Source organism: Camarhynchus parvulus, chromosome 7 (genome assembly GCF_901933205.1).
Source record: "Camarhynchus parvulus chromosome 7, STF_HiC, whole genome shotgun sequence".
Lineage (NCBI taxonomy): Eukaryota > Metazoa > Chordata > Aves > Passeriformes > Thraupidae > Camarhynchus > Camarhynchus parvulus.
This window is the reverse complement of record NC_044577.1, coordinates 13,785,757-13,799,894: the sequence shown is the minus strand read 5'-3', so window position 1 is coordinate 13,799,894 and position 14,138 is coordinate 13,785,757. Positions and strand designations below refer to the sequence as shown.

The window sequence follows — 14,138 nt, the reverse complement described above, 5'->3', positions numbered from 1 at the left end:
AGCATGACAAGTTCCCTCTGTGCAACTTTTTCCAGAACCCCACCTCATCCAAAGGCCAGGCGATCCAATTACAGTACTGAATATGCTGGGGGCAGTGAAAAGGGGACTATTCTCTTCAAACAAGGTGTACTGCCAACAGCTGCACCCTTTTGTTTCCCTACATCCACTGCCTGAAACTTACTTTTTTGATGTGGACAAACTGGCGGATATCCATGTCATCATCTCTCTTCTTGACATCCGGCCGTACCGTTTGAACTACCTGGCAGACCACGGGTACAATAATGTCCCTCCAGGACAGTGACAGGGACTCGTTATAGAGAAGCTGCTGAAGCAGTGCCATCATGTGGTTGTGATTAGCAGACCTATAAAAAAGGCAAAATAAATAGATTTCTTATTAAAAAAATATAAAAATACAGTGCAGTGAATAGCTGAAGTAAATTTCTTAACATTTACAGTGTAGAAGTTCTCTGAAGGAACAGTTGCCTAGAATGTTCTACAGTCAGCTTTGGTCCTGTACTCTACATATAAACATCACAAGATTTTAAAAAACCAACCAAAATATATGTAAAAATGCTGTGTTCTTAATGCAAATTATTTCCTTGTATTGCCTACTGTAACTCAAGTCCCACTGAAAGTTGATGGAATAGAGGGGCTTCAGAAATTGTTACTCAAGATTTGCAAATTCCTTTTTCCACGTTTCTTACAGCAGCCTTTCCATGGCTTGTTTCTCCCCATTCTCTTCTCTCAGCAGATCCAGACTGCTGTGGTGCCAGCCTAGCGGTGTGAATAAGAGCTCTTTGGACTTCTCCTCCACCCTCCTGTTGAATAACGACTCTGCAAGAGACAAACAAACGTTGTTAATGTAAGGTCACAGTTGAACGCTTGTGTCTTTCTGAAAGGCTGCTTCAAAAAGGAAAGAATTTACTAAGATGTAAGTCCTAGTAAGTACTGAGTTTAAGGTAGATGTCATGGTCCTCAGTATGAGGGGAACTGACACTTTCAATTACTATATTGTGTAGTAACTCCTTAGAACTGTTCTCTGTTTTGCAGTATCAAAATTAGAGGTTACTTCAGCACAGTCCTGCTTTGAAAGAGTTACTGGGTTATTTCCTGCATGGTTATTATGATATTATAGAGGCAAATTATAAACTTCCACATTGGCTGACGATATTATAAGTCATTTATACTAGTAGTGTATAAATGTTCATCAAGCAAGTATGTAAGCCTTCAGAGATCAAGCTTAAAACTCCTCAGTGTTAAGCAAAATCTTTAGACAATAGCAATCCAAGGAGGACTACTGAAGAAAAAGTCTCCTAAAAAATAACAATTAACTTCTTCCAGATGCTTCACATACAAAAATTAGCTGTATAGAAGATTAATAGAACCTACATTGATTTCCTCCTTCCTTCTGCAAAAACTCAGTTAAAAACTCAACACCAGTTTAATCCAAGACTCTATTTTTCAGGCTAGACAAACACTGCGGTTTCTCCCTTATTTCCTCCTCTTCTGAGGGCACCAAAATCAATAGCATTAACGGGGAATAAGAAAAAAGCCCACAAGTGCATCTGGTCACGATACCGGAAAGCACGTGGGTTTAAAAACTCCTAAGTGCATGCAGTGGCCTTTCATTTCAGAGGCACTGACTATGGTGGTGATGACAAGAAACCCAGAAAGATTTAAGAGAAGAAGCTTTAAGCTACTCTGTAGAAGAAGTGCAATTAATTGTATCACATCTTCATTTGCTTGCACAGGAAGTTAAAAATCAGCTACATAAATTTGTTGGTGTAGAAACTGTGAACAAACTTGCCACTTACACTCTTTTTTTTAAAAAAGTAAAAGCTTTTCATTGAGTCTTTTTGAATGCAGGAATCTGAGAAGTGAAAGAAAATTAAGCTTGAAAGTGCATTCAAAAAAGTCCGAGTATAGTTTATACGTCAGTTTTGCCACAAATAAGTTCAGATTTACTGCCGAGTAAATATTTTGAAAGAGTCAGTGCTTTATTAGAGGAGTATTAAGGAATTCCCATCATTATATTAAAAAACACACAACAGCAGCAATTGAAGTTTTTCCTTACCTTTAATGAAAGCGTCACTTATAGAGAACATCTGCTGCCCTCCGTTTTCAGGATTCAAGTACTCTGAAAGAAGAGAGAAGAGGGATATAGGTGGAGACAAAAAAAAAAAAAAGACAGGTTACACTGGTGCGACCATATAATTACAATGTACACGCCCACACCAGAAGAAGCAGCATTACTCATACAAGTGTTTAGTCACCAATTTAGCAACAGCTTGGTGAGTGGTTAAGACAATAATATCCTCTCGTTCTATCAAAAATTCTACAATGACAAGAAAACAGTGCTTACTAATGTGAAGAAACAAAACAAACAAAGTAGACATGAGCCAAGACTGAACTAAAGTGCATTTTCCAACTGACATGGACCACCCTTTTCTAGACCAGAATATAAACATGTTAAGATGTGATCAGACACCATGGGAATGGCCTCCTCACTCAGGTCTAAAAATGCAGCTTCAGAAACCATTTTGGTGACCCACTCCATTGAATCATCTCAGACTGAGGGAGAGACCAGCCATAAGGTTTATCATATACAGCGCAAAAACAAGAAGACAGCCTGCCTCTCAAGAGCTGAAAGTCTCAAGTCCAGAACAGGTCAAAGTGTTTTGAGGAATCCATGCTGACAGAGATGGACTCCCAGAAACAAAGCAGAGCAAGAGACAGATTCCTTACATGTGGGAAATATAGTTAGAGCTAATAATGTCAAGGTTGTAGATTCAATCCCTGTATGCACCATTCACTTAGAGTTGGATTTGATGGGTCCCTTCCAACTCAGAACATTCTGTGATATCTTGAAATAGGTTGAAGCTCCACCTACTACCCTCATTTAGCTTGCTAGATCTTGATGTTTCATGCAGACAAAAAGCTTGTTTTCTCCAGAAGCCATTCATTGTTGTGCCTTTAATTGGCTCCTCACTTATACAAAAAGGGATTCTACAATGAGAAAACAAGAGCAGTAGCCTAACTGCTCATACAGCACAACTACCTGAAGCCCAAAGCCAACTCTTTATCACATTTCCTGACAATGCTCCAGACCCATCACAAACAGAACACAAAGCCAGGCTGCTTTCAGACACCAACAGAAAACAACAGAAAGCTGACAAGACATAAACAATCACAAGGCTCTGAGCAGCAGCACTCAGGACATCCCTTTCATGCCACCATTTAAAATATCTGAGCTTGTTTGCAAATAGATACTCAATAGAGGATACGTGTACCAAAGAGAAGTTACAAGCCTCCTTTGTAGATTCCGGGTTATTTGAGATTTCTTTCATCTCTTGCTTAGTTTTAGAGTTCAGCATTACAATAAACTACTGCTTGATAAAAGCTGGCCCACCCTCAGCATTCATTCATTCTCTGACTATCTAGATGCTCTACCTACACAAGAGCACGTATACTATCACCTCCATCCCTCTCCCTCTTGCAACAGCCTCAGAGCATAAGTTCTTACTGTAAACACACAAATTAGGTCTGGCACAGACCCCTGACTGGCAAGCCAAAGCAGAAGTTATCCCCAGCTGAAACCTAACCTTAGTTATGCTCTGGACAAAGACACAGATAGCACCTCCACGTCACTTCTAGATTTGTAATGATCTAGGTTCTTTCATCTAGGTGATCTTTTAGGTTGCTTACAACCCAAACCATTCTATTATTCTTTTCAATATACAACTTCAGCTCCCATAACTTCACTTCTAATTGGTTCCCAGAGGAAGTTCCTGACAAGGTAAGATACCATACCCCTTCTTAGCCCAGACAGATAACACACTCATAAGTGTGAGTCTGAGATGGTTTAGGGTGGCTAATACACACATTTTGTACCTCACATCATCCCTACATGCATCATGCTCCACTAAATGAGGAAGGGCGATGGGGAAATGTTTCTGTAGCTTATTTTATAATGTGAAAACCCAAGCACCTTCTCAAAAGAAGAAGCAAAAGGGCTCCTGGCAACAGCACACTGAGCCTTGGCAAGCAACACTAAAAAGGAATTGCATATGGTTACTCAAATCATCTTCTCTTTCCCCCTCCTAACTACCTTCAAGCATCAAAAATACCCAAAATACCTGGTACCATGGTCACGGATATCTGTCTGGAAATGTGTTTATAAAATAGAATTTTGCATATTGTTAACTGAACCTCTTCCAAAACAGTAACTAAACCCCATATATAAAATTTATCATGTAATCTCCCAATTTAAATGCAGAAAATAATCTCATTTTGTTTCCTCTTCTGATACATACTATGTCTTTAGGCAGATGATACTATACATGAGTCACTATTCTCAGCTAACTTGGAGTCACCCAAATTTCATGGAAACACACCAGATGTTAGTCAGCCTGTAACACCACAAGAAAGTTCTGCCATTAGAGTATATACAAACCACTCCGTGCTAAATCACAGCTGGTGGATACATCATGGCCCTTGCTTCAAAGCAGCTGACCTCTGTGACTGGGAAATGGCATATTCCTTAATCACTTGAGAAACCCACAAATTGCTTAGATCAAAGCTGACCTGAACTTCCAACACTTGGTGTTTTCTATTGTCAGTCCTCTCCACAATGCAATTACTGGAATTTACACAGTCCTAAGGAAACTAAATTACAGCTTCAAAAGGAAAGTGGGATCTTCAGTTTCACTTCATTATTTCAAAGGAAGTCAAGTCACTGTCAGCCAGTCTAAGGACAAGAGACAATTCCAACACAATCAAACTAAATAGTGTGTTCATAACAGTCACAGGGAAGTTACTGATGCTGACAGTGGCAAACACCTCATGTCACTGATTAAATATAGAACTCTGTCCTTAAAATAACCACCCATTTTACACAAATGCTTAACTATCCAGTTTTGGCTGTCTAATCACTGTGATATTCTAGCATCTTAGATGGCACCTTTTCTTAAAAATAGCCAGGATAATCAGAAAGACAAGGTGAAAATCTTCATATTAACTTTATTACATAAAGCCTCTGAATTTAATATTTACAGAACCAAGTCTTAGAAGTCATGTATTTCACTACCCTAAGCACTGCAGCATTTGGTGTAGGATTTTGTCACTCCTCGCTACCCACAAAGTTTCGGTCTGTCTATTGCCAAGAAGTGTTTCTTGCTATTCAAGATATTGTCACTCATTTTAATTTGCTGCTCCCTGATTAGGTCTTTTCTCTAGATTCTCATGCCAGGAATTATAAAATTCATGAACAAAATAAATAAGGTTCACTAACTTCTCTGTATTTGCAGGCATAGACCTTTCAAAAAGCTGCAGGATACCTACCTATCCACAGTGCACTTCCATGACAATTCCACCCTATCCCAGTTCTGGGCCTATTACTGGTACTATCCCCTCAAGGGAAATCCATTCTCTTGGAAGAAACTGTTACCAGTTTTCTACTGCCAATTACACTCCTACAGAATAACCTGGTTAAGAGACCACAAGTTTTAGGAACATATACCAAACACCAGCAGAGATTCACCAAAGACATGAGAGTGCTGCCAGCATACACAATTCAAGGCAGAAGTCTTTCTCTTTTCAGTCCCCTCACCACATGCCTTTTCCACTGATCTTCTCTGAGCTCTCCACTATTAAAAACTTTCTCACAAGAGCTTTCTCACAAGAACTCACAAGAGTTCTGGCTCTGAGCAGCCTTGATTTGGTCAACAGTTTCCAGGAGCAAGAGGCTGTCTTACATTTCCCCTTCATTATGTACTGCTCCTTGTATAAAGAGATAAAGAGTGAAATGTGTCTGAAACCAGACAAACACCCCACAAGTCCTTTAACATTTGACAGAGCCAAACTGACTATTGCCTGCTTTACTGTCATCACACACTGGTAAAGAAACCTGCTACAGCTGCAAATTCATTGGATACTGCAGCACACCTGGGCCTGTTTCAAGGTCACTTAATCCAGCACCCCTCCTTCCAAAAAAGAATTCTTTGGTATATCTTCCTCTCCTCAGCTTTCCTTCCCTGTGGATGCATTAGCTTTTCACTTGATTAGGGCACCTGCTGGAAACAAACTGAAAGGAATGAATAATGAGCTGGTGTGAGTAGTGCTGACAACCCACTACCCATTTTTGGATCATTTGACATCAACTCAAACTTTTGAAACTGTTCTGCTTTTCTCTTTGGCAGAAAACAAGCAATTAGAATTCCTTCCTTCTAGACATATTTTTAGCAAATAACAAAAGGTGACTACAGTAGGCACCAATAAATATCTCCTCTAATTTCTCTCATTGTGCCCCACATGTCTAGCACACTTGGAAAGTCAGCTATGACTGCTTCTCCTCCCTCAATGTCTTCAGAGACCATTTCAATTTCAGAATATGCAATCTGTATGCAAGTTTAAGGCTGCTGTTCCATTCTGATTCATAGCAACATGAGATCTGCTAGACTTTACAGAAGAATGAATTAAGAGTGCAAATTATTTAACATTGGATCATCTTTCAAAGTCAGAAACACTGAAAGGGTGTGGTGAAACAATAATTAAAAACTACTTAGAAGCCACCAAAGAAACAAGTCTACAAAGCTGATGTAACCTTATGTAAGGAAGCAAGCAAAGACAGCCACTACTACCCAACATGTAAAGCAACTAAAATATACTAGACCCAAGCCAGTGGCAAGCCTCAGTTTCAGAGAGGCCTTGAATCATTTAGAGAATGCAGCTGTCAACATGCAGGCACATTATTTCTTCCATAAAGATGTTGCTTACAGAGTCTTTCAATTTAGTACTTCTTTAGGGGAAAATCCTTTCAAAAGCAGCCTTCAGCACCAAGTATTTGATTTCTTCCTACTTAAGTGGATGATCTCTTTTGAAGAAATACTATGTATATGGATTAAGTTAGGCCTTCTTGTTTATCAGTAAGATTCTTCTGGAAAATGTAAGCTTATCAAGGTACAATTTTACGTCAGCACAGAACTCTTCCAAGTTAATCTTGTTCTTTTGTTCTCTGAGGTTTTATTTCTTGCTTGCTGTTTTAAGTTCCATCTCCAACTGTAGAGTCACGTATCAAACTGGTTTATGTGTGGATTATTTTTCCACCCCAGTTAGCCAGAACACATAGGTGGATCTGTATATTATGCATGGGCAAGAGACTTTGCTTCAATGGCAAAGAGAAAGTCACAGGGGAAGTTACACACTCTGCAGAGAAGGCATTTCAACAGGTCTATTGAGCCTCCTCAGAGGTGAGCACACCAAAACTGCAAGCAAGTGCCAGTTAAATATCATATTTTCCCCTCTGTAAGACAGCCACGTAAGCAGTGTCCAAATAAGTCAATAATATTAGGGCCAGCTCTCCATCATGTGCAACTTCAGCTGGTGACTACCTCGTACCTTTTTGGTCGGCAGGGTGAGGGGGCACATGTGGGTACTTGGAGTGCTTCTTGATATGGAAGTTGACGTTGTCCAGCTCCACGTTCAGGCTGATGGAGGCGGCCGAATCACTGTCCATTGTGGACTGGAAGCTGCTGACTGAAGTGCGCTTGCTAGGGCTGGCGGAGTCTTTTAGTGTTGGGTGAGGGGGAAGATACAGGGAGGAGAAGGGTTCAAATGGGTATTATGAGGGTACCAGAGAGGAGAAAAATTGTCTTTAATACATAAAGACCAGTGTGCAATAATATAGGAATACAGTATTTTCATAGCTCTAATCTTGTCTTCATGTGGGCATGCTGACATACTGGACATTCTTTAGTGCACTACTATAGGACCCAAATCAAGCAGAAGTCTGCCTGAGAAACAGAAGGCAGCAATTTACATGCTTCTCCTTCATTAGAAGTATGAAGCTTTACCAGTTTCACTAAATTCAAACTACTATATCCTTTGTGAGAAAGTGGAAGACTAGACAGGCTATAGCTCTCTTAGATCCTTATGGCCCCAAGCACACACACAGAAACACATACAGATAAAGCAAGACATAGTTAAACTACCAAGTCCTGAAGGACTGGGGACAACAGGGGAGAAGGCACAGTGAGAACAAGACTCAGATGAAACTTACTGGCTGAGTTGTCTTCCCCTTCATCAACAATCTGCTCATTGTCACTGTCATCAAACTTGATGTCTTTGAACCAGGATGGCTCGGAGTGGCCCTCTACAGAGTTCACAGAGTCACTGTCTGGAGATGGGGTTTCTGAGAACTCTGTGCTCTAGAAGACAAGGAAGGGAGAAAAGTTATTAAAGTGCAGCTCTGCTGAAATATTAAGCAGCCTACTACAAATGCAGGTCAGGCATTTTAAACTCACAGGATACTCTCAGTGGGCTGAGCCAAGTTAGTCATAGAGTTACCCCCTTTGGTATGAAGTAGGGACTCTTTGGGACAAGAAACAAGTACTTTAAAATTCCCAGTCTCTGCCTACACTCTGTTTCTAAACAAATTGTGACTAAGTGGCACTAAAGGACAAGTTCATTACACTGCATAATTTCTGTCATCACATCCAATTAAGCAGCTTTGAAAGCTTGCTGTCTCCAGCCAAGGTGGGAGACAGCCTTATCCTTCACCCAGAAACCAACAGGCACAGCTTCTGGGGGAGCCTGATTCTAAGTTACTGGAGCAATTCTTGAACTGACCAATGTAGCCCCAAGAGTTTCAACCCAAGATGGACTCTAGCTGGGCCTACTGTGTCAAAGCAAAGACTGGCCAGATTGCCAGAGAGCCTGGAGACTACCTAAGTAATTTCCATTAGCCTTCCTCCTGCCTCCAGGTACCTCAAAACAAAGTTATCATTATCATGCCTTTGGCTGCAAGTGAGTGCAGCAAGCAACTGAGTCAACAACACCATTTCTCCAGACTCTTGTCCAGAAGAATTGAGATCAGACAGTGCTTCCAGCTGATGAGAACAAGAATTTACTTTAAACATATAACATAAGCACCTTACAAATAGGGATGCATAAGGAATTGCTAGTTAAGAGCAAGTTTTTATCAGGATACTGAGACAGCTGACTAGCTATCAGATGAACCCAGAGCAATCTTAAGGAAGTCATGTGACTGTGTCCATATGACTGAAATGCATGAGGCAGACAAATGCTATTGGCTGCAAGCTTTCTGTCTGAAGAACATGGGACAGCTAAGCCATTTGTCATTGTAAGAAGCTGAAGAACATGAAAGGCTCTTAACTGAAACTGAATGTTTTCAGTTGAGAGAGGCTACAGAGCTATCTTGTTCAAGCTAAAAAACCCAATACAATCTCTCAGGCCAGTGACTGCTCTTACGCCTCAGTAAGTTTGATTCCAGTGAAGTATAGTAAGACAGAATCTCTAGTCCCTAGTTCCTGCCTCCCCTCAGGTAATTAGTCCTGTCTGAGAGGCATGAAAAAGACCTCATCCCAAACTTGGATCATGTGGCTAAGGTACTGAATTCCTTATTACTCCATCACTGGAGATCAGAAGAAGGTTACCAATATATCTAAAATATCCATTTGAAATTTTTTTAAAGGAATTTTGAAACAGAAGATCACCATTGTGTCTCCATCACCAGTAAGTGCACACAGATTCCAGATTCTGCACATAGCTGCCACAGGCACAGACTGTGCCACCTTGAGGCCTCTGTGGAAGATGTCCACCTCGAGAGGCCTGGGCTTTCCCTCACTTTAAGCAGCAGCACATGTAACATCTCATTCTCCACAGAGGACAGCCCCAAAGCTTTCTGGGCAAATGAAATTTCCTCAGGCTTCAACCCATCAAGGAAAAAGGTCTGGCCCCCTACTGTTGAAGATTGCATGCAAGATGTTTTCCATTACCATCTGTATGGCTGATTATCTTGTCAAGTGAGCAGTTTGCCTTATCTCTCTCTTTGAATGACCACATTCACACCTTCCTCGGGAGGGGACCTCCGCTGATAACAGACTATTGAATATCGGTGCATGACTGATAAGAACTATAACATCCCATCGTGAGATGCTCCGCCCAGAGGGAGGAGCCAAGCACTGCTACCCCATATACTCCGAGATTCTGAAATTGAGTTTCAGTTTTTTCTCCACGAGATTCCCCAGAGGAACAGCAGCTACCTTTTCCTCCTGGATCTTCAGAGGAAGACTACATCCTTCTCTACAGAACCCCCTTGCTCCAACAGAACCACACCTGATACTTCAGAGGACTGCAGCCACATTTTCAATCGGACTGCCACCAACACCCTGACCAACAGGGTGTCAGGTTGGGTTCTGACTCTGTCAGTGTTGTTCCAGTGGACTGTATTGTTTATTTTATTCTTTTTATTTCTTCCCTATTAAAGAACTGTTATTGCCTGCTCCCATATCTTTGCCTGAGATCCCCTTAATTTAAAATTATAGCAATTCGGAGGGGTGGGGAGGGTTTACATTCTCAGTTTCAGGGGAGGCTCCTGCCTTCCTTAGCAGACTCCTGTCTTTCCAAACCAAGACACCTACTTTCTGTACAAGAGACCTGATTTAGAAAACATACTACAGCTGTTGAGAACAGGATTAGAAAATATTCTAGTCAACAGCCAAATCCAAGAAGAATGGTATCTTTCAGCTTTCCCACTCCTTTTACCTGCAACGGTCTGTAGAGAGCATATTCATCTCTGAAGAGCTGATCATGATGACTGACACATTCCAGCCAACGTCCGTCAACCAGTGCCTGTCCTATGGCAATGGCCTGGACCCTGGAAGTATAATAGAGATGGTTTTCTATGTTTTGCTCTAAACACATATGGTTTATGATACAAGCACACTACAAAAGGGAAGAGTCATTTGCTATGCACCATTTGACCTGTTGCTATTCCATTCCCATGTTTAACAGACACTATTTACAATACTGTGGCGAGGCAGCACGATGTACTAATTCATGCATGAAGCTAAATAAAGAGACTGCCAGTACTCTGAACTCAGCTGAGGTGTCCCACATATGATTAAGACATGTTGTTTGTGCTCCGCTAGTATTGTTCAGTTACGTATACTGATCATCTCTGTGGGAGGACTGTCGCTCTACACTTAAGAACCATCTCCATTTTATCCCATTATAATATAATTAAATACACAAGATTGTTTATATTCACCTACATGGTTAAGAGTCTGCCAGCTCCACTGAAAATTTAGCTATCAAACACTATTACTGATCTCTGATCCCAGAGGCAGACTTGCTCTTTGGAGTAGCAGTGAACACTTTTGGACAATTTCCGTAATACATGCACTGTTCTCCATGTGAGTGATACTTGTCCCACCATACTGGTGGGCTACCTCCCATACTGGTTTCCAAACCGGACAGCCTCCCATGCCCTGTCATTTGGGGGCACATGGAGTCAGAATGGAACTTACTCCGGGGTAGACAGTAAAGGGGAGATTCAAGTTTTCTCTCTCATCTCCCTGCAAAGGGGCCCATCTCTGCAGTCTAAGGTACCCTACATCAGCTCAAACTCACAACCTCCTCTCATACAGACAGAGGACACGTGTTGTCCTAAAGCATCAGCGTTACCTCGTGGTTATGTGCCCATTTCTCATGAGCCAGTTGACCAGCTCTTTTCCCACAATGCAGTTGGGATGTGTCCGCAGCCAGTAGCGATGGTCTTGAAATTCCATACCACTGTTATGATGGCAGATTTTCTTCCACAGATCTTTCAGCTGGACTGAGTCCTGGACAGGGAGATGTGCAAGTTAATTACCAGCCTAATCTCAGCACTGGTTCCAAGGGCATCAACCCAGGCCTTCAGGTCAGCTTCTAAATCAAAAGCCCTCCATAAACAGGCACAGAATCTAAGCCATTCAGCATAACCTATGCAAAAGTGCAAACAGAAATAACAGACAGATATAAAATCAGCTCCTTATTTCCTTCCATTCATATCCAGTTGAGAACAATAAAAAAACCAAAGTGAGAGATACAGGGGTTTTGATGAGGTAACCTTTTGTACTGCCTGCAGAATGCTTATGTCCTCACTACTGTCCCCTTGCACCCACTCTTAAACTCAGGAGGTGTAAGCAAACACAGAGGACATCATCCTTGGCAAGAACGTTTTGCTATATTACCTGTGCTCAACCCAGGCATTGTGAACATATTAGTCCAATATCAAAACCAGATATAAAGCAAGTACTTAACACAGCAATGTTCACTGTTAGGATACTATCTCTTATTGAGGATCCAGTTTTGTATTGTCCAGCTTCTATTAAGCTTTTTTAGGCACTGCTAGCCTATGAAGCTTTTTTAGGCATTGTTAGCTTTGGCCACTAAGAAAAAAAACGTGTATTCCTCCCAACTCAATTAACCATTTTTGAATCTGTGAATCTCTTCCCCTCACTACTTGGAACACTTCAGTCTATACCTAGAACTTATTTTGGAGCCTGCTAAACATGTGTGCCAACTCTTCTGTAGGCTGTGCTCCATCCATACTGAGCTGTCTTTCTGCACCTAGCCACTTTTGTTTTCCCATATGTACTCTCAATTAGCACAGCACAAGCCATTATTGCAGGTGGAAACTGGGATCTGGAACTATTTTGACCAAGCGGCACACCACCCCAAGGTGTGGAGAAGAGATGCTGCAGCTCACTTTCCCAAATGCCTCATTTATTCTATTTTTGTGTAACAGAACTTTAATTACATTTTAACTGGTTTCAGCTCTCCAATTAACTGTCACATTATTGCATTTTCCAAAGGGTGCCCTGAGGCCCAGGAGTTATGCTCCACTTTATTGCTGGACTGGCTTTCTGCTTTCAGTTCCAGCAGTGGCTGTTCTGGGTATTCCCCTAAAACCAATGCCAGCAGCTCCCCTTCCATACCAGCTATGGAGTCAAACACGATAGGATCACACAATTTGATGCAACTGGAGGCTTCACAGCTCAGCTGTCTTGAACTGGTAAATACAGCAAACTGAAGAAATTGGCAGAACAAAGTCAATCCTTCCAACACAAGGATTTTGACCTCTAGTTCACTGAAGTGTGTGCTTATCCCAATGTACATACAACCTTCTCTACCTTTATTTCATGAACAAAGTTCATTAGTCTTCTGAATGGACTAGGTTAGCCTTTAAATTAACTCCTGACATAGGGCCAACTCCACACAGTAAGGGTATTAAAAAAACAGTAGGAATGCATAGAAAATCCTTCATTAATTGGCACGGTCTTCTGCTCTTACACGAACAAAATAGTACCAGTCCTCTTCTTCCTCAAGAAAGAAAATAGACCAAAAAAAAAATCAAAAAAGTAAAGCCAATGAGCACCGAGACTTGAACATCTTGATTCAAGTTGCATTCACAGAGGTCTGAATTTCCTTTTTCCTGCATTAACATACATCTGTGAAGCTGAGTGGTATAAAAACATGCCTTAAATATGTTTCTCCCTCAGGTGGTTATCCATTTACTCAGGAACTAGGAAAGGAGTTTTGCAACTAAACAGGAGTTAGTGTTTCTATACCCTCAGGCACACTTGAATGCATACTGCTGACAGCAGGCAGAACCTGGTAACACAGAATGAGCCTGATTTTAAAGTGGCAATGGGGCACAATCTTGAATCTTTCAATGTGTGAAAAACACTGCCTTCCCTTCTCTGCAACTTCTTCGCCTTATTTGTTGGAAACACTTCCCTTTCTTTCTCTCAAAGAAACAAAACAGTTTTTTACTGTTTAGAAATTTATACAGTAACTGCAACCTACAATATTGCCTCTGTGGGGAAGTGATAATAGGATTACACAGAACACTGTTGTATATTGACTTTTCTTTTAAAAAGTAATCATTACAACCTTCTTCAAAATTTTTTACTTATTCTGCAAACAAAGAGGGACCAAATTATGTTTTGGCCCAGTAAACTCTAAGGCCTTTAATTTATTCATCATGGTGTAACTATTTCAAAGCAGCCATTTAAAGCTCCTGATTATGTGGCCTATGAAAAAGAAAATCTCAACTTGAAGAAATACAAAAACAGGTCACTGCATTACAGCTGCAACCACGACAGGTTTCATTCAAAGAGCAACCATACACCAACTCCACACTTAGGAAGACTAAAGTTGTAAACATTTGAGTGCAAAAACCCCATAAAACTATTATTTATTTCAAGAAGACAGTAATGTCCAAAGCAGCATCAATATTCTCCATCTCTGCTCCCCCTGGAGGAGAGGTCCAGGTAAGAGTGCTTAGAGAAGAG

The 14,138-nt window shown here is 41.1% G+C and overlaps 1 protein-coding gene across 5 annotated transcripts in view; it reads right to left on the bottom strand.

The window, feature by feature from the left end:
* Nucleotides 1-14,138, bottom strand: part of PIKFYVE (phosphoinositide kinase, FYVE-type zinc finger containing) — a 64,733-nt gene that overhangs the window by 30,887 nt on the left and 19,708 nt on the right. For 4 of the 5 annotated variants that reach the window (XM_030952799.1, XM_030952798.1, XM_030952802.1 and 1 more), the window contains exons 9-15: nucleotides 11,485-11,642; nucleotides 10,564-10,675; nucleotides 8,057-8,204; nucleotides 7,396-7,563; nucleotides 2,075-2,137; nucleotides 705-834; nucleotides 182-362 (exon numbers count right to left, since the gene is read on the bottom strand). In XM_030952799.1, the coding sequence (XP_030808659.1) occupies nucleotides 182-362; nucleotides 705-834; nucleotides 2,075-2,137; nucleotides 7,396-7,563; nucleotides 8,057-8,204; nucleotides 10,564-10,675; nucleotides 11,485-11,642 (960 nt within the window). The remainder of the gene's footprint in view (nucleotides 1-181; nucleotides 363-704; nucleotides 835-2,074; nucleotides 2,138-7,395; nucleotides 7,564-8,056; nucleotides 8,205-10,563; nucleotides 10,676-11,484; nucleotides 11,643-14,138) is intronic. The other variant, XM_030952801.1, reaches the window with a different exon arrangement.